The 25961-nt window shown below is 46.3% G+C and overlaps 2 protein-coding genes across 3 annotated transcripts in view; one reads left to right on the top strand and one right to left on the bottom strand.

Annotated features, from left to right (window-relative positions):
* PAIP2B (poly(A) binding protein interacting protein 2B) overlaps positions 1-14683 on the top strand; it is a 69930-nt gene extending 55247 nt beyond the window's left edge. For both annotated transcript variants that reach the window (XM_027840004.1, XM_027840005.1), the window contains exons 3-4: positions 13554-13730; positions 14559-14683. In XM_027840004.1, coding sequence (XP_027695805.1) covers positions 13554-13730; positions 14559-14615 — 234 coding nt within the window. In that variant the 3' untranslated portion in view covers positions 14616-14683. The remainder of the gene's footprint in view (positions 1-13553; positions 13731-14558) is intronic.
* Positions 14684-22977: 8294 nt separating this feature from the next.
* NAGK (N-acetylglucosamine kinase) overlaps positions 22978-25961 on the bottom strand; it is an 11487-nt gene continuing 8503 nt past the window's right edge. The window contains exons 8-10 of the mRNA XM_027839995.1: positions 24741-24838; positions 23438-23516; positions 22978-23268 (exon numbers count right to left, since the gene is read on the bottom strand). Coding sequence (XP_027695796.1) covers positions 23081-23268; positions 23438-23516; positions 24741-24838 — 365 coding nt within the window. The 3' untranslated portion in view covers positions 22978-23080. The remainder of the gene's footprint in view (positions 23269-23437; positions 23517-24740; positions 24839-25961) is intronic.

Raw genomic sequence — 25961 nt, 5'->3', positions numbered from 1 at the left:
CACACATACCCATGAGGTCAGGTAGGTCACTGTGTGCTCTAACCTCTAGTTCCTGTTTGTTCCCTAAATCTGGGGCATTAGTGTCCAGCCATGAGCTTCGTTTTCTTACCTCTGATTGAAGGGTAGAAAGTTGAAAATGGCATTTAATTTGTACCAGGACCAAGACTGTCTCTGCCCTCCCCAAGTTTACCATTTGAGGAGAGGAGAACGCCAGCTGCAAGGAGGTGGCTCCCATCTGAGCCCCAAAGGAAGCTGGGCTTTCATGGGCACAGGCTTGAATTAGAGAAGCGCATGGCATAAGCAGGTGCACAGAGGTGAGAGATAGGTCTTCTCCTAGTTCCTTTGCCTGAATTATAGCATGACCAAAAGGAAGACGCTTGAGATGGTGCTGGGAAAAGGTTGGATGGGGAGGTGCTGAAACGTTGGGCTACTGGTTTGGTATTTTGTCTAAGCATTAGGGCGCCACTGAAGGTTTTTGAATGAGGAGATAGCACGGTCCTACCTGTATTTTAGGAAGATGCTTTTGGCCGCTCTTGGGAGAATGAATTGGACGAGGGAGAGACCGGAAGCCAGCAGACCGTTAGAAGGCTGTTGCATTCGTCTTGGCGAGAAACGAAGAAAGCCTGAACTAAGATGATCGTTGTATGAGGGGAGCCAAGTGGGCAGATTGTGAGATGTTGTATAGGTAGAAACAGGCTTTACAGTTGATTACATTGGGGGTCTGAGGGTGAGCAGAGAGTCCAGAATGACTCTCTCGTTCCCAGCGGAGGTAGCTCGGTTGTACTTTATTCTCACAGAGGACCAAAGTGACCTCACTGTGTCTGGGTGAAGGTACGGTGTGTCCGGCTGTGTCTGATCAGACCACTGTGAGCTCGAAAGGCTCTACCACCGGTCGGGCACAAGCAGTCCGTGTGAATGTTTGGGGTGGATCCTCTGGATTTGCACATCTCGCATTTCTTTTGAGCTGCTTCATTTCTGCTTCACTCCTAGAGCACAGCACCGTCTCTGATGTGGGCACGCCATGCTGGGCGGTCCTCTGCCAGTGTCTCGCATGTCATACAGTCAATTCCAAAGGTCTTCAGAGGGACCTTGAGAGCGTCCTTGCATCACTTTTTCTGACCACCATGTGAGCACTTGCCCTGTGTGAGTTTTCCATAAAATAGTCTCTTTGGCAGGTTTTGCATCCGAAGGCCTGACTAAGCCTTGGAAGACGTGCCAGGACCTCCTAGGGTTGAGAGATGGGTGACGACATAGTACAGTAAAGCAGGAGAGAGTGCTGCCCAGGGAGGGAAGGAGCTCCAGGAGCGAGGACGAGGACAGTCAGGATTTAGCATGAGAGAGAATGGGGGGCTCAGAAACCAGGTTTTTGGGAGCTTCCAGGTGAGGGGTGGAGGAGGTGCCGAGACAGCAAGTAGAGGTGGAATTTTCACTGGAACTTTGACTTGAAGGGGAGGAGAGATTTGGGGCAAGAGCCTGAGGGTTTTTAAAAGTAGAGACCAGGGCATATTTGTAGATAGCAGAGAAAGAGCTGATCAATATTGAGAGTGGAAGACGAGAGAACCCAGGAGTGAGCATGGCCTTTATGCTAGGCATAGATTGTTACTAACGAGTTGCGGGTCACGTCCCTGCACGTGGTGGGAGTAGGGGGCATTAAGTAGTGATGCTGTTAGGAATCTCGTGGGCCAGGCAGCGTCCCTCTGTCAGAGCCTGGGGGACCCAGCAAATTTTAAAACTCAGGACCCAAACAGGTCATTTCTTTTTTGGGGGAGGAAAGGTGGGAGTAGTGTGAAACCACATACAGGCACAAAAGGATAAAGGAACAGAGCCAGCTGGGTATAGAAGGAAAGTTTGGGAGTGTTGAAAGTCTTAGAGAAGTTTCTGGAGAACTAAGGGTGTTATCCAGAGCATCTTCTAGGAGTGAAGGTCCTCGAGGGAGCTGAGGGATGCTTCTCTCTTATTACCAGCCCTTTCATAGCCTCACTTCAGTTCAGCAGCATCTCTGTCATTACCATTGTGACATCTTCCTTTCTGAGGATTTTCAGAGGAGCTCCCTGACCCTTCTTTCCCCTCTGGAAGAGTCACAACTTTCTAAACACGGGATCTCAACCTTATATCGCCCTTGGAGATGTTCCTGAATATGACTGTTCTAAACAGTACAGGTTTGTGTCTGTGGCATTTTCTAGATAAGGGCGGCTAGGTGGTGCGGTGGTTAGAGCACCTGAAGTCAGAAAGACTCATCTTCCTGAGGTCAAATCCAGCTTCAGACACTACCTGTGTGATCCTGGGCAAGTCACTTAATTCTGTTTGCCTCAGTTTCCTGGAGAAGAAATGGCAAGCTACTTCATTATCTTTGCCAGGAAAATCCCCAGCGTGGTCATAAAGAGTCAGACACTCCTGAAGAACAGCTCAACATTTTCTAGATGACTACTTTGAAAATAAAAAGTATCATATTTTTTCCAATTGCATGCAAAGATAGTTTTCAGCATTCATTTTTTATAACACTTTGAGTTCCAAAATTTTCTCCCTCCCTCCCCTCCCCCTTCCTCAAGATGGCAAGCTATCTGATAGAGGTTATATGTGTGCAGTCGTGTAAACATTTCCACATTAGTCGTGTTATGAAAGAAGAAACAGAGCAAAAGGGGAAAACCAAGAAAAACAAAAACAAGTGAAAATAATATGTTTCATAGATGACTATTTTGGAGAGTGTCGTAGAGTGGAATCTGGCTCAGGTTCAGGTTGCACTAGATGGCCACTGGGGCCCCTTCCCACCGAGGGCCAGGGATCCTATGACCCTCCCAGGTGTTAGGTCACTTCCCCCTTGTCCCAAATGATATGACCCTTTGCCAAGAATGGGGAAGTCACTGGTTGTTCATTCCCTTTTCAAGAGGTCACTCAGGTCCTCTGATTGTTTTTTCTTTTTTCCACAAAATGTTTCTCACTAATTGACACATTTTACACGCACACAGCTGTGCAGAGTGGGGGTTATGTCTGAGGATGCAGTTAGGAAGAGGTTCTTTGGGTTAAAGAAGGGGGAGGTAGGAAGGAGTCTGTTAGAGTTGTAGATTGACTGAAGACTCTCCAGTAGTTTACTTTTGGGGTGTTCATTTGTAAGATGAAGGTTACATTTAATCTCCAAGGACCCTTCCAGAAGAAAGAACCTCAAAGATAGAGAGGAGATTGTGGCTTCATGTGTGATAAGAAGGGAAAGAGTACACCATTACATTGGGTTGAGAAGTTTGTCCTGGGGAGATAACAAAAAACATGCTTTATAACCCAAGTCGAGCCAGCTCTCCCCTTCTTTCCTCCCTTGGTTCTGAGTGGAAAGTTCTGTTTTCTTGTGTGAAGGAGCCTCTAGACTCCAAACTGGAATGAGAGTCCAGTGGAGATGATGCTCTCAGGGTCGGTGGGAGGAAAGTCCTTTGCAGGCCGTAGAGCATTCTAGAGATCCAAGTGGTCTCAGCATTACTTGCTGCAGGACAGTACTCTAGGCCAAGTAACAGGGACAGCTGACATTTCTGGAGGCCTTGGAGGCTGGTAGAGCCCATCATTGAGATGACCAGGTCCTTTTCACATCTGAGTCTGTGATCCTGTGATCACAGTGGATCCTTACAAAGAGGAGGCAGCAGGTGGTGCGGCAGGTAGTGCACCTGAAGTCAAGAAGAACCGAGTTCAAATCCAGCCTCTGATGTTCCTTGTATGACAGTGGACAAGTCACTCATCTCTGTTTGCCTCAGTTTCCTCAGCTAAAAATGAGGAAAACAGCCACTCTCTCTCAGAGTTGTTATGATGATAATTGTGAAAAGCTCTTTGCACAGGGCCTGGCATGTAGTGAGTGCTGTATAAATGCTTATTCCCTTCCCTTCCCTTGCAGTCCCATGAGGCATATCTCTCTTTTATAGATCAGCTCAGCCTGCGTGAACCTAAGTGGTTTGCCCAGGGACCAGCTAATAAATGTCAGTGGCAGATTTTGAACCCTGATCCTTCCTGACTCCCAAGTCCAGCGTTTGAACCACTGTACACACTGTTGTTTGCTTGTGAAAGCCGTGGAATAAAGCCTAGTTAAGTCTCCAAATGAGATGTAGGCCCGTGGAAACATTTTCTGAGGATGGCAGTGTCCTGAGGGACTAGTGAAGGACTTGATGAGGGCCACTGAAAACAGTTATCCTTAATTCAAAGTATTTTTCACTCACTCAAATAATTATCAGGTAATACGTGTTTTCTGGTGACCTTTGATGCCTGTAACGCCCAGGTAAGGATTCCTTTTTGGAAAACATAGATCTAAAAGCTCAGTAAGATAGGACTTAAACAGGGCTGAAAGGAAGACAGTCTGAACCTTTTATGGCATTAAGAAACTGTGTGTCACACAATATGTATCTGTGCAGCCCCTTTGAGTCTTTTGACTTTTTCAGGCCTGTTACTCATTGCACGTGGAGATTTGTGCCATATCCTCTTTGGCAAATTGGGAGTGGTTCCCAGACCATTTTTTTTAATCACATCAAGTGCAACTGGGATATGAGTAAATCAAGGAGGAAGAAATCAATTTCACTTTCATATCTATTATCAAATTAGTTTCTTCTTGGATAGACTTTTCAAGCTTTTAATATGCAGTGAATAAGAAAACATTTAAAGAAATCAGTGACCCGCCTATTTTTAGTCTTCGAGGCTAGTCTGGTATCTAAAAGAACCAGAGTATGGTTTGTTCTTTCTTTTTTGTTTCTGTAATGTTTTCTTTGGAATAAAGAGCGGCTGGTTGGTTTGGGAGGGTGAAGCGGAGGGCACTTTGCACAAATGTCGGGGGGTTTTCTTACCCCAGTGATACAGTGTTCCTTGCCTGGGATTATCTGTGCCCCGTGCAGTGACAGCTGCAGATGCACACACCCCACTAGCTCCTGTGCCCAGAGGCCTTGGTCCTGGGGTGCTCAGCCTGATGTGGGCTGGGGCATGGCTGGTCACAGAGCACGAATCACAGGACAGTGCTTTCGAGGCCCATAGACAGATGGCAGGCACCGTCAGCGGTGATTTCCAGCTAGAGAGATGCAAACTGTGGTTGTAGCAGGTAATTGGGATCAGGAGAAGCCATCAGTGGCTCTGGTCCAGTGGGGTCATGGAGGAGACTGGAGAATGTGACTTGAAGATGAGCGGGAAGGGCTTGAGGCCGTGTCCCAGAGCTGGCCGTGCCACTTTGGTCACATCGGCCAACTCTGCTTTTGTGTTTCCTCGGGAAGAAGTGGAGAGGCTTGAATGAGATGATTCCAGCTGCAGGCCCGTGATCCTGTGACTCTGCTCTCACATAGCGCAGAAAAGAGGCATCAGTGCAGCTCAGATCAGAAGTTAAGAGGGACGCGACCAGCACGGGCGGGATAAGTCCCGGAGCTGGAGTCAGGAAAACTCAGGTTTACTTAATGCCTGGGACACTTGCCAGTTGTGTGACCCTGGCCAGTCACTTAACTTCCGTCTGCCCCAGTTTCTCTTTCTCTCTCGCGCGCATGTGTGTGTGTGTGTGTGTGTGTGTGTGTGTGTGTGTGTGTGTGTACCTTAAAGTGCTGCATAAATGCCAGCTATTATTATCCTCATGACTTCTCAGACTTTTCCTAAATAGGGGTTGTGCACAAGAAATAAAGCAACGTCAGCTGCCTCCGTAGTCTGGGACACCAAGAACCTTAACCAGATAGAAGGCTCATCCCTGGCCCCAGACGGGCAGATTCAGTACCCTCTCCCCCACCACTCACCGACCCATAGGTTTGGCACAAAACCTCAGTGTGTTCTCTCTCCGCTTTCTAGTGCTGCAGAAAATCAAGTCAGGAGCTTTAGTCTGAGACAGCAGTCTGGCAGGGCTTTGTGCTGCAGCGACATTCAGCCAGAGACTTGAAGAACAGAGGGAAGTGTGACAGGACACCTCATATGGGGCTGTGTGACACTCCCCAGAGCCAAGGGAGAGAGCCCAGCGCCCAGCTAGGGCTGATGCTTTCTCCCAGAGGTTGTTTGGAACAGGGACTAAGGCTGCTGAAATGTCAGCTGCCCAGTGTGGCATACAGCTCTGAAGTCCCACCCTGGGAACCTTTCATCAGAGGAGTCAGAAAGCGAACAGTAGAGGAATATGAGGAAAACAGATTGATCTCAGGAGGAAGAAAATTGAGTGAGGTACCTTGTTTAGTGTAAGCAGACAAACCAACACAGAAAATATTAATAACAGAAGGGGATATGGCCTTCATATCAGCCAAAATAAATATTCTTACAATACTGGACAAAGGAAAAGGAATCAACACTTGATGAGCTAGAGGACCCTGTGGATTCCCAAGAGATTATGGAACCACAGTGGAATGTTCCTAAATGGTCTAAAAGGGAAATAAGAATTGTGAAACAAGAATTTGTGGCCTGCAAAGCAGAGATAATTGGCAGATTCGGACGAGAAAAACTTCAATCCACTGTGGCAAGACTCACTAAAGAAACAAAAGAGAAAATACCCGATTGGGAATGCAAATACAGGGAAGTGTAGGACAGTCTGGAGGACGAAGCAGTAACAGTCTCCCCACAGGCCAAACATTTGGTCTTGACAGGATGCATAGAAACATCTTAGAGATTATAGATCTCCCAGAGGAATGCGAGTCCGGAAAGCTGACCACCACCATGCAAGAAGTAATTCAAGAACACTGCCTGGAACTTCTGAGCACAGAAAACAAAGTGACACTTGAAAGAGCACACAGACTGCCTCCAGAAGAAAGCTTGGTGCGGCAGGTGCTTAAGACAGAATTAACAGGCCTGTGTGCCATGCACCGTGCTCTCTCCCACACAATTACACACAAAAGGAAATGACATTCTAACTGAGTGAGTTACTCCAGAGGCTCCGGGGGAGCGGACTTCTGAAGTGTGAGCTCTAGGGCTCCGGTGACCTTCCAGAAGGAAGAAGCTTCTGTGGTGTGGTGGGAAAGTCCAGAGGAGTGGAGCCCAACCGTTCATGTAGAAAGATACATAGTCAGTCAAAGGAGGTGTTGGAAGCCTTCCTAGAAAGAAAGCCAACCCTGAAGAGATTATCTGCTCCTCAAACACCCTGGACACCAGAAATACAAGAATGGCCAACAAAAACAGCGACCAAGGACGAGAGCAACAAAATAACGGGAGACCTTTATGGTCTACACGTGTGTGAGACAAGAGAGAAAGTGGAAGTTAAATACATGATGGCGGGGAAAGAGGCCTGGACCATCGTGGACCAAACCTCACAAGACTCTACCCACAGATGAATCAAGAGTTTGTTTGTTTGTTTTGTGGGACTAAACTCCCAAATAAGACGGCACATGAAGAGGAGGAGGGGAGGAGGATGAGAGAGGTTAATATGTGACCTACCCTCAGTAAGTCAAAGGCCAGCAATGAAGGGAAAATACTTCCTGTAGTCCCTCGGGACTGTGAGATCCTAAGGAGAATGGGCAAAACGAGGGATTGAAACAGGGAAGGAAAGGGGGAAGTTTTATTTCAGTGATGAATACTCCCATGGCAGAAGAGAGATATTCTATACAGAGAGACGGAGACCTTACAAAGCGGATGATTTGCCAGGATTTGGGTGCTCATCTGGCCTCAGGGAAAGGGGAAGCAGGGCTCCTGGGGGCTACTAATTGAGACAATTAATAGCCTCAGCAAAGTTGGAGACTCAGAAATCAAAAGCATTTATATAGAACGATAACAGGATTGAAGAGGCAGTGATAGAAATCCCATTTCAGGTAACTACAAAATCATTAACCATCTGGACACCAGTCTACCAAAGCACACAAAATGCCTGTGTATATTCAATTACAAAATGCTCCTTAAAGAAATAAAGAATAACTTTAATAGCTGGAGATATATTCAGTACTTGTGGCAGGGCCATGTTAATGTAATAAAAATGACAATACCACCTAAGTGAATTTCTAGTTTCAATGCTATACCAATCAATATATGTTGTAGAACTTGATAAAATAGCTAAATTCATTTGGAAAAATAAAAGATTTAGAAAATCAAGGGAAATAATAAAAAGATGAAGGGATGAAATGGGAATGGGACCTCTAGACCTCAAACTGTATTAGAAAGAAGTGGTCATGGAGGTGGAGTCAAGGTGGCAGAGTGAAAGCAGCGACCTGCTCAAGCTCTCCCCCAAACCCCTCCAAATACCTGTAAAAAATGGCTCTAAACAAATTCTAAAGCAGCAGAACCCACGAAAAGACAGAGTGAAACAAATTTCCAGCCCAGGACAACCTGGATGGTTGATTGGAAAGGTCTACTGCTCCAGGCTGGGAGAGGAGCTCAGTTCAGTGTAGGCCGTGCAGGCAAAGATCGTGGCTCAGCGAACCTAGAGCAGGCCTCAGAGGACTGACTCACAGGCAGCTGTAGCGGTTTCCAGACTTCTCAACCCACAAATGCCAAAAACAACTTAGAAGGTCAGTAGGAAAGGTCTGTCTGACTCTGGTGAGAGAGCAGCTCAGTCCCAGCCCCTGTCCTGGCGCAGCCCTGGGGCGGCAACTGCTTCCAGAGCTCTTGACCCACAGACAGAGGGGATATCGAGTGGCTGATGAGAGGGGGATTGCAGGGATCTCTTTGCTGGTGCTGAGGCAAGAATCTCTTGCTTTGCCCATGCTTGGATCTGAGTCACAGTCCTGGGTGGTGGTCCTGGGGTGAGGAGGAGCGCTGGCATGGTGGCGCTTGTAGTGGCTCTTGTGGTAGCAGTGGAGAGGGAATCCTCCTCACAGTTTCAAGGCAGAGAAGAGTGCTTGTGGTCATTCACAGACCAGAGCACAGGCCAGGAAAGGAGTCAACACCTCGCCCTTGATCATACCACCTTGGGAGAACTGAAAATTTAGAAGTCCCTAGAAGTATCTCTGAAAACAGCTGCACAAAACCCCTGAAGCTTGGGACAGTACATTCTCCACATTGGAAGCAGACCCCTACCATAATAAAGAGTTTATAACTCAAGTAATTGGCTGGGATCATGAACAAATTGCACAAAAAAAGTCAAACCATAGAATCTTAACTTTGGTGACAAAGAAGATCAGAACATACAGCCAGAAGAAGACAACATAGCCAAAGCTCCTAAATCCAGAGCCTCCAAGAAAAATATGAATCAGTCCCAGGCCTTGGAAGAGCTCAAAAAGGATTTTGAGAAGCAGGTAAGAGAAGTAGAGGAAAAACTGGGAAGAGAAATGAGAGTGATGCAAGATAATCATGAAAAACAAATCAACAGCTTGCTAAAGGAGACCCAAAAAAATCCTGAAGAAAATAACACCTTAAAAAATAGCCTAACCCAAATAGCAAAAGAGGTCCAAAAAGCCAGTGAGGAGTAGAATGTCTTAAAAAGCAGAATTGGCCAGATGGAAAAGGAACTCCAGAAGCTTACTGAAGAAAATACTTCTTAAAAATTAGAATGGAGCAAATGGAAGCTAGTGACTTGATGAGAAATCAAGACATTGTAAAACAAAACCAAAAGAATGAAAAAATAGAAGACAATGTGAAGTATCTCATTGGAAAAACAACTGACCTAGAAAATAGATCCAGGAGAGAGAATTTAAAAATTATTGGACTATCTGAAAGCCATGATCAAAAAAAGAGCCTAGACATCATCTTTCAAGAAATTATCAAAGAAAACTTCTCTGATATTCTAGAACCAGGGAGTAATATAGAAATGGAAAGAATCTACTGATAACCTCCTCAAAGAGATCCTGAAAGGAAAACTTCTAGGAATATTGTAGCCAGAATTCCAGATTCTCAGGTCAAGGAGAAAATATTGCAAGCAGCCAGAAAGAAACAATTCAAGTATTGTGGAAACACAATCAGGATAACACAAGATTTAGCTGCTTCTACATTAAGGGACCAGAGAGCTTAGAATATAATATTCTGGAGGTCAAAGGAGAAAGGATTACAGCCAAGAATCACCTACCCAGCAAAACTGAGTATAATCCTTCAGGGGAAAAAATGAATATTCAGTGAAATAGAGGACTTTCAAGCATTCTTGATGAAAAGACCAGAGCTAAATAGAAAATTTCAAATACAAGACTCAAGAGAAGCATGAAAAGGTAAACAGGAAAGAGAAATCATGAGGGACTTATTAAGGTTGAACTGTTTACATTCCTACATGGAAAGCTGGTATTTGTAACTCATGAGACCTTTGTCAGTATTAGGGTAGTTGGAGGGGGAAAAAATTATATGTATGGATAAATAGAGAGCATAGGGTGAGTTGAAGATGAAGGGGTGATATCTGGAGAATAAAATGAAGGGGTGAGAGGTTTATACTGGGAGGAGAAAAGGAGAGGTAGAATGGAGCAAATTATCTCACATAAAACAGACAAGAAAAGGCTTTTACAGTGGAGGGGAAGTGAGGGAAAGTGAGAGGGAATGAGTGAATCTTATTCTCTTTGGATTTGGCTTAAGGAGGGAATAACATACATACTCATTTGGGTGTGGAAATCTATCTTACCACACAGAAAAATAGGGGATAAGGAGATAAGAGAGCAGGGAGATGATAGAGGGGAGGGTAGACTGGGGCAGGGGTAATCAGAAGCTAACACTTCTGAGGAGGGACAGGGTCAAAAGAGAGAAGAGAATAAACAGAGGTGGGGTTGGAATAGGATGAAGGGAAATATAGTTAATTTTTTGAGTTGCTTGCCTTCTCAATGAGGGTGGACGGGGAGGGAGGAAGGGAGAAAATTGGGAACCCAAAGTTTTAAAAACAAATGTTAAAAATTGTTTTTACGTGCAACTGGGAAATAAGATATACAGGCAATGGGATATAGAAATCTATCCTGCCCTACAGGAAAATTGAAGGGGAAGGGGATAAGAGAAGGTAGGGGGGTGATAGAAGGGAGGGCAGATTAGGGGAAGGGGTATTCAGAATGCTCGCTGTCTTGGGGTGGGGGAAGGATGAGAGGGGAGAAAATTTGGAACTCAAAATCTTGTGGAAGTAAATGTTGATAACTAAAATAAATTACATAAAATTTTTTTAAATTGAAAGAAAAAAAAAGAAGTGGTCATGAAAACCATCTGGAATTGTTTAAAAAATAGATAGATCAATGGAACAGACTGGGCAAGGGAAAATTAGAAACAGTGAAACCCAGTAACCCAGCGTTGAATAAACCAGTCAGGAAAGAGCTCCCTATTTGATAAAAACAATTGAGAAAACTGGAAATCTATCTGGCAGAAAATAGGCTTAAAACAGTATCTCACTTACACCATACTTCACAATGTATTCTAAATGGGTATGTGACCTGGAAGATCATACTTTTTTAAAAATTAGAAGAGAAGCCCATTATATACCTGTCACAGCTGTGAATACATGTATTTCTTTTTTTGCGGGGGGGGCGAGGCAATCGGGATTAAGTGACTTGCTCAGGTTTACAGTGGTCCTCCTGACTCCAGGGCTGGTGCTCTATCCATTGCACCACCTAGCTGTCCCTGAGTGATGTATTCTTAACCAAACAAGAGGTAGAGGCTATTCGAAAAGATAAAATAGATAACTTGATTACATGAAAATGAAAAGCTTCTACCCAAGCAAAATCGGTGTACTTAGGATAAGAAGGACCGGTTGAATGAATCTAAAAAGTCTTTAGATCAAATTTCTCTGATAAGGGGTTTAATATCCAAGATTAAAACTCTTCCCTCTCTCTCTCTCTTACATACATACAAATACATATATATGACCAAAAAGTGAGTCAAAGGATATAAACAAATAGTTCTCAAAAGAAGAATTCCAGAATGTTAACAGTATATGAAAGAATTTTCCAATTCATTTATAAGAGAAATAAAAATAAAAAAACTAAGGTTTTACATCACATCCTGCAAATTGGCAGACAACAAAAGATGATAAGAGTTAATGTTGGAGAAGTTGGAGGAAGAGAGGCACACTGGTGCATTGTTGGTGGAGTTGTGGATCAGAATAGCTTTGGAAAGCTATTTGGAATTATTAAGTGAAATGACTAAAATACTGCTTGACCCATTGATTCATCTATTAGCCTTATACCCCAAGGAGGTGATTGATAAGAAGAAAATCTCCATTTACGCCAAAACACCTCAAGTAGCCCCTTTTGTTGTAGCAAAGAGTTGGAAACAAAGTACATGCCCATTAATTGGGTGATGGCCCAACAAATTGTAGTATGTGAATATAATGGAGTATAATGTGGAGTATTACCTACCGTAAGAAATGAATGTGATGAATACAGAAAAGCATGGAAAGATCTATATAAATTAAGCAGAATGAAATAAGCAAAGACAAGAAAACAGTATACACAGTGCTTACTTGTAAATGGAAAAAAACCCCACTGAAAACATAAAAACAAATATTGCAAAATTATACAGAATGGGTGTGACTTGAAAAAAAAGAAATAAGCAGATATGCCCCACACTTCTCTTGTATAGGGAAGAAATCTACAAATGTTATACATTGCACATATTTTCAGATTTTTTTATGTATTGATCAACGATGTTTTTTTTTTCTCTTTATCTTTTTTAGTCTTTAAAAATACTATTTTTATATAGAATGGCCTTTGGGCGGGGGAGAGCTAGATGAAATTATGGTGATGCAAAATAGTAAACCAAAGATATCAATTAAAAACTCACTTAAAACAAAATAATGAATAGTTTCAAAGGTCAATTGTATGTCATGTACTCAGCATTTAAAGGAATAATATGGTTAGATTAAGTTTTAATTTTCTGAATTTTTAGTCTTCTCTTCATCCTAGGATGTTATAAAGTGTCTGCAAGTCAGACAGCTGGAGGCAGAACCATAGGAAGCAAAGGGTCTATATAGCCTGCAGATGTGATACTTAATCAGTTTTGAAATAAGTGATCTTTGAAATAGTTTTATACAGTTTTATACGTGTTGCCAAATTAAAAGGGCTCTTGTTTCTTTTTAGAGAAATACTTAAGGAAATAGAAATGAAGATTTGTTTTAAGCATTCGTGGGCTTCTTCCTGTTTTGACAAATGAAAAACATATGTTCTTTTCAGTAAAAGGCCAAGCGTTGACCATGAGCTTTTAATCAAAGGGTTTGGAGTGCACGAAGTTGTCAGGCTGTTTGCCAGGTGAGGTGGCATTGGGCAGACCAGTTGGCCCCTCTCTGTTCCTCCCCATTATAAAATGTCGAAGGCATCCCCCCCCCAGAGTGTCTGTGAAGCAGCTTTGGGAAGAAGAGTCAGAGCTGTGAGGCCAACAGTCTGGATTGTTCCCAGTGTCGCATTATGAAGGGACTCTTGTATCCTTAGGAGCAGAAGCTTCTATCTCCATTTGCAGAGTTGACAGTCCCAGTCATCTTGTCTTTCTGCATGCCTGACTGGCAGCATTTTTTAAAATTGTTGCCCTTTTCACGTATATTTCTTTACCCACCACTCAACAAGCCTCCTCATGTAACAAAGATTAAAAAGATAAACAGATTCAGTACAACCAAACATGGCTCCACCAGTAACCGCACTTCGTGTCGCTTTGGCGCTCCTCTTTACCGTTCTGTGGTCCTTGTGCGTGTTGTTTCCCTGATTCTGCTTCCCTGCCTCTGCATCAGTCCATAGAAGGCCTCTGGTCACTTTTCCACCCTCCCTTCCTGCTAGGTGGAGGAAGAACTTGAGGAACAAGAATTCTTGGACCGATGCTTCCAGGAGATGCTGGATGAAGAAGACCAGGACTGGTTCATTCCCTCTCGAGACCTGCCTCAAGGCATCGGGCAGCTCCAGCAGCAGCTCAACGGACTTTCTGTCAGTGACAGTCACAGTTCAGAAGATATCTTGGTAAGGGTCCCCTCAGGGGAGCACTGGTTTGTGAGAGCACCTCCAAGTTTTCTCTAGACCCTCCATGGTGAGCTCTCTTGTTTTATGACTTGAGAAAGGAGGCTGCCATTGTGGGCAGAGGGTGAAAGCCAAGTCCGGGAAGAGTGCTGTGTAGACTGCCTTCCTCCTCAGCCGTCCTCCCTTCCCACTGTCCCCAGAGCCCGTCTCCTCAATAGGGTTCTGAGTCTTGTCAGAATTGGCCTGGGGGCTTGGAGAAGGGTTCAGCGTTGAACTTAGGAGCCCGAGCATATTCCACATTCTAGCTTAGGAATGAGTTTTATTTAAGTGTTGGTGCATTGTATTTCTCGTGGTGCAGCAGGTTGGCCAGCAGGTTTGTGAAGGGTTCCAGTATTTGTTCACTTGCTAGCAGACAGCCTTCTCAAATCAGAAATTAAGGGGAAAGAATGTGTGCTGAGTAACCAAGCTGGTTTAATGTCTGAATAAAAAAAGAACCTCAAGCTTATCTTGCATTGGCTTTAAACTTAGCTCTTGCTGTCAGACTTAGGACCCTTAGAGTAAGACTTTAGAAGGCATTGTGGAGCAGATTTGCCAAGGGGGGAAGGCTGGCTGAAGGGTTGGGGAGAAAGAGCCTGGCCTCCCACTCGTGCTCCTGAGCTCTGAGTCCAGTTAGCCACAAGCAAGCTATGGTGTGCTCTAGTCACTCAGGTCCCACTGGGAGTAAGAGAAAACAAGGGCTTTACCTGAAGCTGCAAGAGACATTGGTGCTAGGAGTAGGTTAAAACCTCTGACTTCTGGTACTTACCATCTTCTTTTGGCTCCTCATTTCAGAGCAAAAGTAACCTGAATCCCGATGCCAAGGAGTTTATTCCAGGAGTGAAGTACTGAATCTTCCCGAAACCTTTCAGGAGGACTTGTGGGGCCCTTTTTCCAGGGACAAGACTGCACAAAGAGGCGGGGGCTGGAGGGGGTGGGGGGTGCTCAGGGGAGGGGAAAGGAAGGGGGGCAAACTCGACCTGTGAATCGAGTCGCTCTAACTTGGGCAGTCTTATCTACAAGCTTCTGTGTGTCTCTTTTGTTCTGCTAGCCTGCATTTGGACACTTTGGATTTCTTTTTCCTTTTTCTTTTTTGAACATAATGGCTCTTTTTTTCCTTTTTTTGTTTGTTTCTGTGTGAGAGGATTGCGGTCTCTCTGTCTCTCCTTTTCCTTCTGTAGAGGATGTTTGTATGTGTTAAGCATCTTTTTCCAGGATTAGTGTTTAGGGAATGCCCTTCCCATCCTGCAGCATACTCATCAGATTCAAGGAAAACCTGAAGAACTCCTTACCGTATCCATGGAGGAGGGAAAGGGGAGAGTGGGGAGGAGAGGTGGGCTGTGGGCACCCCACGGGGGGATTTTTAACCATGGCCTGTTGAAACTTCATGCCAACCCCCTTTTCTCTCTACAAAGAACTCCGTCCTCAGATGTGGGTTCAGAGAGCACGGACCGAACCGCTGGCTCACACGGACTGTTGAGCAGGAAGCAGTCAGTCATGAATTCTCCTTTCAAAAGCTATCATCGCCATGGTCTCGGGTCCTCGGGCCCTGTGATGGAGCTCTTAAGCATCTGTTTATAGTCACTTTCAGGCTCGTTGTTTGGAAAGTAAAATAACAGAGGTGTCGGTTTGCCATCTCCTTCTCCAGTGTCCCCCGGCCCCGTCTCCTTCTGCCACTCCTTGGCTCCCTTGGTTTTTGAGATAGTGTTACCAAGGCAGTGGGGTGGCAGGTGGCACGTGGCACGTTGTGTTTGCAACCAGCAGCTCAGGCCTAGGGAATTCCTGTGTGGATGCTTTTAACTCAGAAGTTGAACTGCACACTGTGATTTCTGTAATGCTTACCTCTGTTAGCATTCGGTACTGTCTTCACCTCTGCTAGCTTTCTTCTCTGTAAAGGCTTTTCTCACTAGGGACTTTACACAGCAGGGTGGGTGATGGCCAAAGATTTATTTCCAGGGCTTGTTCTTATTGTTAATGGTGGCCCCTCCTTGTGCAGTTTTGCCTGCAGGCCCTTTAAGAGTACCCTCAATGTGAGGGGAGGGGCACACTCACCTCCCCATCCACTACTGTCTGGCAGGGTGGCTCAGGCCCTGCTTGTGAGGCTGCTACACGTGTTCCCATCACCTATGTTTCCTTGGTTGTCCCTCCTCCTTACTAAAGGGGGTCTTTGTCACTACTACTCATGAGAAACTTAACCACACACTAGCTGTGGTGGTCAAGGGAAGAGGCTGGCCAAACCTCCCTTCCCTCTGAGACCCAGCACTTGCTCCCACATTTGGGTGCCTCAGCAGGAGGGCAGCTAGTAAGAACAGATGACCACTTTGGCATAGGTGGGATCACGTTCGAATGCCCAAGCTGTTGATGAGAAGAGCCACTTTTCTAGAAGCCCTTGATTTCTTGACGAGCCAGATTAGGGTCATTTTTAAAAACTCTGAAGAGTTTCTCTTCCCTCCATAATTTACTCTGGTGTTTCTTGCCCTGTTTATTTGGGGAAAACCGTCTCCCCGTCTTGGCTGAGTGAAGGGCACCAGTCCTCCGAGAGCAGGTTGCCCATTCAGAAAATACAGTAGCGCCTCCTTCCATCCCTCCCTTCAGTAGAGATGATAGCAGCCCATTTTCAGCTCTGGGCCTCAGATATTCCTGTTAATGTACCCAGATCCCAAAGGGTCAGGGAGCATGTGAAATAAGACCTCTCCCCCTTTCCCAGGCTGCCTTGAGGGGTGGTTGTGAAAGCATTTGTTCTACTCTTGTCCCTGTGGTGGTAGGGAAGGGGATGGCGGTTTTAAGTGACCGTAGTCCATTTGGAAGAGCACTGAGAACAGATCAGCTGTCCGAGTGGAAGGGCTTCATGGGTGACCTGGAGACCTGGGGGGGAGGGGCTCCTCTGAGTTTTGGGGGGGGACAGAACAACTGGGAGAGTTTCTTCCCTGTGTTCAGCCCTTTGGAAGCTGGAGCTTCTATTTAGAGGCCTCCTTAGAGGGGCTGGACCTAAGTGACTAATTTCAACTTCAGCATCTTTTCCTTGGAAATGGAACCTGTGTAGTTATAGAGTCATAGATTAGAGCTGAAAGAGACCTTAGAGGTCATTGAGTCCAACCTCTCCATTTTACAAGTGAGGAAAGTGAGGCACACGGGGGCTAAGTGATATACCCAGGGAGTATCTGAGGCTGGATTTGAACTCAGGTCTTCCTGGCTCCAGGCCCAGCTACTTGTCCAGTACTGGCTCTTGGTATGCACTTAACCCTGGGCCCTGAGCAAGCCTGGAAATCCTAGGTTAGGAGGGATTATATTTCAGGATCTTTTTAATGATTAAGATAAAATTCCTCATTAAGAGTTTTTTTTAAAAAAAATTTTCCCTTTAAAAAAGGCTATTTAAAATGGTGGTCATCCCCCTTACCTTTTCAGGTTTCCTTACAGCACCAGCTGCAGACTTTGTTGTCTCCCAGTTCAGATCCGCATTGCCAGTGAGGACACTGAGACTCAGGAGTATAGGGGGAGTGGCAGAGGGGAACCAGAAACACGTAAAGAGTTTAATCTCAGCCTTTGAGCCTCTGTAAATAACACCCTTATTTGGGGAGGCCAAAGTAGCAGGGATCTTTCTTCATTAGGTTTGCAGTGATCCCTGTGTTTAGAGTTTTCCAGAAATGTCTAGCATTGTTGTGGTGGCAGCAGAAAGCTGAGGTGAAGGGACTCGAGGTCAGTGCAGATGCTGGGCAAAATTACTGTGGTTTGAAAGGGATTGTTGGTTGTGTGAGAAGAAACGTGGAGAGAGAGATGGAATGGCACCTTGTCCAGAATGGAACTGATGTTCTACGTGTAAGAACATCAGATGGGAATATAGCACAGATAAGCCCTGACTGATAGGCTTCCTAAAATGTGGTGTGTCAGAGCCCTGAAGAGAGTGTGATTGAATTGCTGGGAAGGTCAGCGAGCAGGTTGAGAACTGATTCCCAATAAAGGATGAGAGAGATTGACCAGCCTGGAAGGGATAGTCAGATCTTGACGTCTCAATGGCTTTGTGCCATCTCACCTCCTGGGTGCGCCGTATTAGTAATTTGGAGAGGTAGGCAAAAGGGGAAGCAAGAAACGGTCCCTAGCTATAGACTTACTTTCTGGTTTGCACTGGCTGACCGCCTCTTGCTTCTTCCCGGAAATGCACAGGAATGGCCAGTTCTGATGGTTGGTTCTCCCCAGTGGCTTGTGGAAGACTGTCCACTGCACCCTCTACTGTCACAGACTAGAGTTGCAGTACCAGACAACAGTCTGGTAACAAGTTTGGGGGGTGGGGTGGGGGAGAAACATATACATATATGTACGCGTGTATTTCCCATCCTTCCATGCTAAGGGAGTTGGACCTGGGAGAAGGAGATGGTCTCTTCCATTTCCCATTAGCTCTTTGGTTTTCTCTTCCCTGCCAGTGTTGCATAGGAAGCCGAGCACACTGCCTTACAGGTTTCCCAGCTCAGATGCTTATCCCCGGAGGCAGAGAATAGAGAAGCCTTTGAGGTCTTCCTGTGTCACTAAGCACACTCATTTGTCTGATGAGCTGTTCCCATGCTGGTCACCTCCACTTGGAAAACAGAAGCACTGGCACAGGCAGAAACTTTGGTTATTTAAAGCTATAAAAATGTGGAATTTACTGTAGCCAATACTAAATGATAACTGTGCCCTATCTAAGAATTCGGAACCCTTCATGTTTGCTGCTCTTAAGAGGATACTTCATCCCAAACATAAAGCACACCTTGGCTTTCAGCCACCATTGCCACGCAGCTAGCTGCCTCAAGAAGAGCCATAGGAACAGTTAGGAAGCGGCCCAGACCTGGCTGCCTCCGAAGGAACGACCTTGAGAGCCAGCTTCATTTCATACGGAACTTCTGTGCTTGTTTTTTAAATGACAAATTTTGCTTCTCATTGGAAAGCTCGGATCCCATCTACCCTCTGGGCAAACAGCCCTGGAGACTGCAAAGGCATGTGATGATGGAGTGAATTCTGGAGTAACAAGTGGACAGAACTTGAAAGCGTCCGAGTTAAGAAATCTCTCCAAACTAGCTTTCTCGTGAATGTGGTAACCTCTCTCCATAGATTGTGCTGCCTTTGTTTGTTGGGGAGGGGGAGGGGGAGGGGGAGGGAAAGGAAAGAAGGATCTCTAGGGGGTTGGAAGGGGTGGGCCTGATGAAGTGGGGGCTCCGGCAGGAAGGGAGGCGTGTCCCAGGGGCGTCTGCACCGCCTCTTGGCCCTGCAGCCTCCTGGGGGTGGCGGGGAGACCTCCGGGTTGGGCTCTCGCAGTTTACGTCTTGCCGAAATATCAAAAAGCACTTTGGTGAAGCACATGCTACACAGTAGTTGGGTGAAGAGCTTCTGTCTACAATATTGTGTTGGGAGAGGGAGAACAGGAGTTTAAAATTGAATTTTTTTTTTCATAAAAATGTCAAAAAGGGAAAAAAAAAAAGCGAGCTTTTCTGAATTTTGCTATTCAAACCAAATGGCAGCTCTTGAAAATTTCAATAAAACGAGAAGGCAGCGATCAGCTGTGGTAGTCAGTGCTCGTGTGTGGTTCCTTCCCGCGTCAACCTCAGCGGCATCGGGGTCCGCAGTGCGGACTAAGGACTCCCCCACCTTCTCGCCACAGCTTTCTGGCCCAAGGACCCCTACTTCGCTGTGTGAGCATGCTCTCCTGTTCGGAAGGCTGGGGTCACAATTGTGGCACAAATGTTGAGACCCTACTGCATATGGCCCTGTGCAAAGGTTAGAATAGTTATGGTTCCTGCCCCCCAGGAGATCACTGTCTGGTGAGAAGGATGCCAACTTACTTTTCCATCCTTACAGATCCTGTGCCCCCTTCCCATACTCTGTGCTCCAGGCATCCTGGGCTTTTGGGGCGTTTCTCATATATAACGCTCCATCGCAATCCCTGTGTCTTTATAAAACACGGTGTCCCCTGCCCCCCCAGCCTGAATGGCCTCTTTCCTCACCTTTACCTCTTAGAATCTCTTGTTTCCTTCCAAACTCAGCTCAGGCATCACCTTCTACCTGAAGCTTTCCTGGCCCATTCCCCCATCCCCCAGATTACCTCATATTTTGTGCACTTAGGTGGGCAGATCTCCAGAATGGGAAGTCTGTTTCTCCATAGGAAGGGCCCATTTCATGTCACCAGAGCCTGGCACAGAACACCAACAACACTTGTGATTGCTTAATAAATGGGGAAGCAGGTGAGCCTGGCTCCCTCCAAGTGAGGAGGGCTGCTTAGCTGGGCAAAAAACCTAGCCACTGGGCTTTGTTCCTGGCACCTGTGAAGCAGCCAAGGGCAGAGGGAGAATGGGGAGAAAGCATTGGAGCCATGTCCCCACCTCTCCTAGTCCTGGGAGTGGGTTGTATCACATTGAAGAGCCCTAGGTTTGAAGAAGTCAAGAGAGCTGGGTTCAAATCGCAGTGCCGATACTTGCCAGATACATGGCCCAGGGAAGGTTCATTTCACTTCTCTGTGCCTCAGTTGCCCTATTTAAAATGAGGATGGTAAGAACAGCTGTCCTTTACATAATGGCTTTATGGATTGCAAAATGCTTTAGGAACAGTGTCTCATTGGATTCTTAAAACCCTTCCCTCCCCAGTGAAGTCAGGATCTATAGTTTCTGGTGGGGAAACCAGTTTACCCACTAGTGAATCTCCCGTGGTCACACAACTAGTTGGAGAAAAACCCAGGTCTCACCTGCCTCCAGATCCAGAAGTCTGTCCCCTGTGGTGGTTCCGTTCCTCAATCTGCCACTGAGTAGCCCTACCTCTCAGTGTTCTGACATGTCCAATGGGGAGAATCCCATCTGCCCTGCCTTCCTCAAGGAGGTGTGATGAGGAAAGGGCTTTAGCAAATCTTGTAAAAGATTCCCCTCATCCAGAAGTCCTGTGTCCTTGGCCCTATCGTGGCCCTCTGTGCTCAAGAAGTTCCCGTGGCTTCCTGTGATGTGGAGGATCAGCCCATCTTTCCACACTTGGGCTCTCTCCCCTTCCCCTAAGTTCCCTGAGGCCAGGATGGCCGGCCAGACTGGCCCTGAGGCACCTCGCATACTGTTCCATCTCCCGGGGGAGCTCAGCCCATCCTCCCTGGTAGGAATGTTCCTCCTTCTCATTTAGCTCAGGCCACTGGCCATCAGCCTGTCTATATTTTGAATGGACTTCTATGTGGATGTGATGTCAGCCCCAACAAAATGTAAAATCCTTTAAGTTGGACCTTTTCTATCCGCAGGACCTAGCACAGAGTGTGACACATAGTAGGCACCTCATGCTTTCTGATTGGGGGAGCAGCTTTATTATAGACTGTATGCACAGGGCCCTGAATCCAACACTCCGGCACCATCTTCACTACGAAATAATGGAATCTTTTGAGTCTGTGATGAGTGGAGGGAGGTAACTCCACCATCTCAGCATCTCATACACCCAGGGAGTCACCGAGGAGGCACACAGAGGTTAAGACCAAGGGTTGTGGAACTAGGGTCAGAGGTGAAATTTGAATCCGGGTCTTGCCCCAAGGAGGGACTTGATAAAAATCTGAACTGCATCCTCTCCACAGCCCTATCCATAGGGAGCTGTGGTGTAAGTAGGCACACCTCACTTAGAATAGTGAGATATAAAAGCTGGAAAGACATAGTTTCTAGATAATTAGCCATTTAATTAGTAATGTCAGCATTTTAAGAAAAGAAGTCAGTGGCACTCTCCAGTGCCAAAGATGGCAGTGGGCTTATGGTTTATAGATCATTTTCCTCATTGGTGTGGCGCCTGAGGATTAAGATTGGAATCAAAGGAGACGTTCAGAGAACATCTGCCTGCTTACAAGAGGTTTACTTGGCCATAACATGGAAAGGGGAGGATAGAACACTTGGCTCAGAGATGGTGCCTCCTTCCCTGGTCAGCAGGGCAGGGTGGTGACTCGTGCACCCTTGGGACACTGGCCAAGAGGAAAGGGTGCTGACTTCCTTTATGCCGCAAAGTGACGAGGACGACTTCCACTGTGCCACGAGGTGACCAGGACGCCGTGGGTTGAGCGCTGGCTCTTGCTAGATATTTTCTCCTGTCACAAATGCATACCAGGGACCCCTTACAAATAAGCAAACTGAGGCTCAAATGGCTGCCAAGCTAGCAGGGAATATAGGTGGGGCGACTTCCAGGCTCTTTCCAACAGGTGGCACAATATCTTTCTAGAGCTGGACAAAGGAAGGGACAAAGGCACCTGGCCTGAAAGTGGAGTAAACGCTACTTGTCCATCTAAAGACAGAGGGAAAGATAGCTTATTTTCTTTTGTATGTAACCGATTCGGAAGCAGGTGGTAGGTGGCATTGTAGATAGGGTGCTTGATTTGGGAGTCACCTGAATTAGAATCCTGCTTGAGACACACACTAGTTTACCCTGTACATGTCACTCAACCCCTGGCTCAGTTTCCCCATCAGTAATATAATGAATTAAGGCACAGATAGTATGTTTCTTACATTTGCAGGTAACACTACTGGTGAATAGCTAACCCACTGGGTGACAGGCTATGAAAAGGCTAGAGTTGGGTTTAATCAAATAAGATGAAGCGTAACAGGAATGAATGCAAAGCTTTGCACTCAGGACAAGAATCGGCTTCATCCAGTTTAAGATTGGGGAAGCACGGCTTGACAGCAGTTCAGAAAAAGATCTGGGAGTCTGAGCGGACAGCAGGGTGATGGGGACGTCAGGCTGCATCGTTGGGAGGTGCCAGTCCCACTGCACTCCCCCCAGTCAGACGACCTCTGGAGTACTGTGTTCGGTCCTGGCAACCACACCTTAAGGCTGTTGCTAAGCAGGAGAGCGTCCGTGGAAAAGTCACCGAAGTGGCGAAGGGCCTTGCATCCATTACATAGGAGTACGTGAAGGATGATCATGGCAAGGTCAGACCAGAGGTATCATTTGGCCCCAGAGGACGATTAGGAGCAGTGGGTAGATGTTGTAAAAAGGCCAATTTAAGTTTGAAATCAGGAAAAAAAAAAAAAAAAACTAAACGATTAGTGCTGTCCAAAAAGGAGATGGGCAGCCTCCAAAGGTAGCAGGTTCAAGCACCTGCTTGACTTGCTGGTCAACCACCAGCTTTGCCTTGTAGGAGGGACTCTTTTTATGGATGGGTTGAACTCGACATCTTCTGAGGATCTAATTATGTGAGTTGGTTTTTGGACCTACCTCTGAAGGCTACTGGGAGGTGATGGACATATAAAGTACTAAAAAAATTTAGCTATCTTTATTGAGTAATAAAAGCACTGCAATTTTTCAGCATCTAATGTGCACTGACTGGCCTTGAGGTGGGAAGGCCAGCCCTAACTAGAGAAGGTGTGTTTAAAGAAAATATCTGCATTGCTGTCATAGTCCAGGGGAAGCACCTCCCCAATAAACTGAGCCCCCAGTCTGGCTCCCCCCAGGGCAGAGGAATGCTTCAGTTGGAACAGGGTGAAGCTGGAGAAGGCTTTCTGGATCTTCTTTCCCTCGGCCAGGGTGGAGACAAAGGCTAGAATGGGAGAGAGGAGAATGAGAGGGGTTTGGGCACCGGGCGCTGTCTAGAAGCTCTAGTGTGGCAGGTGTCCTTGAGCAGTATGCGGTGAGTGACCTTGTGGACAATGCCCTGCCCCACTTCTCTCACCCCTCCCTGCCTGCTCCTCCCTCGGGTCCCTGCTCACCTTCTTCCAGCAGCTCCCAGCTTTTCCATACAGAGCCCACGCACACAATGGGGAGGCCCCCTGGCCCCTGGAAAAGCGTCTGAGGGGAGATGAGAGAGTTATTAATACTGGCTCTTAGGGGGAAGGAGAGGGCTGCCAGCTCAGGATCTTTCAGCCGCACAGGGGCTCGGCCACACCTGTCCATCTGCTCTGGGGGAGCGCTTCTTGGCAGCCTGGCCTGCCCCTCCTCCCACAAGGAGCCCAGACTGAGGGGGCCTTGCAGTGGTTGGAAGTGGTGGAAAGGGAGGGCAGAGGAATTCAGGGCTTGGAGATCATTTAGTCCAATACCTTCATTTTATATTTGAGTAAACAGAGGTCCAGACCAAAAGTGTCTTGGCCAAGGTGGAGAAGGTCCCATAGGAGCTATCAAGGGGCAGAGCTAGGAGTCTGACTTGAGGCCACCGGCTCCATACTCAGTCTCTGCCGCACTGTGCCACTCCCCTTTGCAAAGCATACTGATTCTCAGGCCATCCTCTGGGGGGGGCGGGTGTGTGTGTGTGTGTGTGTGTGTGTGTGTGTGTGTTGATGGAGATCGGCGGTTCCCATGCATGAACAGTCTGTTTTTAGCCCAAATGGGGTACGTGCTGTTCTCCTTACACAATAGTTTATCATAGGCCATTCTCCCATACCTGTAATGCACTCCCTTCTCACCCCCCATGTGACAATGCCTAGTGTCCTTCAAGGGCATTTCCTGATCCCCAATGTACTTGTACCTCCCCCCAACTCACTATTTTGTATTTACTTATCTGCGTAGATACATAACACACTTATTAAGCACTTCTTAATAGCGCCAGACACTGCCAAGCACATGTGGTGTTTCTCCCATACAATGTAAGCTCCTTGAGGGCAGGCATGGTTTTGTTTCTTTCTTTTTTTGCATAGTGCCTCGATATAATAAACTCTTGTTGAATTGTAGTGAATTAGAAAGTTGCCTGAGGATCTCAATAGGGGAGGCAACCTACCCAGGGCCACCCAGCCATTATGTGAGTCAGGACCCAAACCCTAGGCTTCCTGACTCCAAGGCCAGCCTTCTATCTACTACACTATGCTGTCTCTTGAAGAAACAAACTCAGGTCAAGTGAAGGAAGGACAGAGATGTGAGTGAGTGGGGACAAGGAGCTAGAATAAATAGAGGTAAGAGAAAGAGAAATGAAAAGAGAGTCAGAGTAAGCCTCATTTTCAGCAACTATGAAGATGGGTTTTCTTTGCTCATCTATTGCCTTCCCTACAGTGCCTAGCTTCCCCATGCCCCACCTCCACTTACCGGGTGGATCTTGGGCAACACAGCCAGTATATGTTTGGCCAACACTTCTCCAGCCTTCCTGAAAATATGGCAGCAGAGGGGGTCACCCTGATAAGCACCTGAAATGGAGAAGCAAGAGAGCTGAAGAATGAGGGAGCCTGGACTCAGCTTCATCCCTCCATTCATTTATGCATACGCCGGTTCATAGAAATCAAGTCTTTATAGAGCATCTCTTATGTGCCCAGCCTTGTGCTAGACACTTCAAGGACGGGAAGGAAAAAGCGAAGTTATTGCCACGGGGAGCTGGAGAAACCCTATCCAACGAGGACTTTTGAGCCAAAGTATAGACGGACAAACTCATGCATGAAGAAGCTTGATCCGGAAACCGTGTGAGTGTGAAGAGTGCATGTAGGAATCTTATGAGAGAGTGCTGCGGTAGCCCATCTGCCCCGGGTGGGAATGAAGCCTGGTCATAGGGTGGCGGCAGTGGGCATGGCGAGGAAGGGACAGATAGAAAAGGTGTTGTCGTGCAAAAATGGTCAGGGTCTAATGATTCACTGCACGGAGGGGAGAAAGAGGGAAGAGTCAAAAGGATGTTCAAAGTCACGTACATGGGGATGAAGGGAATGGTGGTGCCACAGACAGAAATAATGAAGTCAGGAGTCAGAGTGGGTTTGTGGGGAGGATAATTAATTATCTTGGTTTTAGATATGTGTGTGAGGGACTCTTGAGGCTGGCAGGCGACTGGAGATGAGGGTCTAGAGCCAGTAAGTTTTAACTCTTTTTGAGTTAAGGGAAAATAAAGATGGAAGAGAAAGGAATGAGGGAAGGAGTCAGAGATTTATCCAAAGCAAAGTTTTGGTTTTTCATTATTGCTGCCTATTTTCCCAGAAGGAGACATGTGCTCAATTACCTGGGCCCACTGAAAGAGAACGTATGTTTTAGAGCTAAGATGAGCCTTAAAAAGTCATTCAGTCCAGTCTACTCATTGGAAAGATGAAGAAACTGAGCGACAGTGACACCAAAGAAGAGGGCCAGTGAAATACTTTTTTAGATGCACAGAGAACAGAAAAGTTCCAAATGAAGCCTAGACCAGTAAGACAATCATTATTTACTTTCTTTAAAAAGCAAACAATGTAATAGAGATTGTTTCATAGAAAACCATCTTTTTGTGATCTGTGGATATAGAAATTCATGTGTGTGTGTGTGTGTGTGTGTGTGTGTGTGTGTGTGTGTGTGTGT

Source organism: Vombatus ursinus, unplaced genomic scaffold (genome assembly GCF_900497805.2).
Source record: "Vombatus ursinus unplaced genomic scaffold, bare-nosed wombat genome assembly UNPS02014837.1, whole genome shotgun sequence".
Taxonomy (NCBI): domain Eukaryota; kingdom Metazoa; phylum Chordata; class Mammalia; order Diprotodontia; family Vombatidae; genus Vombatus; species Vombatus ursinus.
Note: the sequence above shows the minus strand (reverse complement) of the source record. Positions and strands in the feature narration are given on the sequence as shown.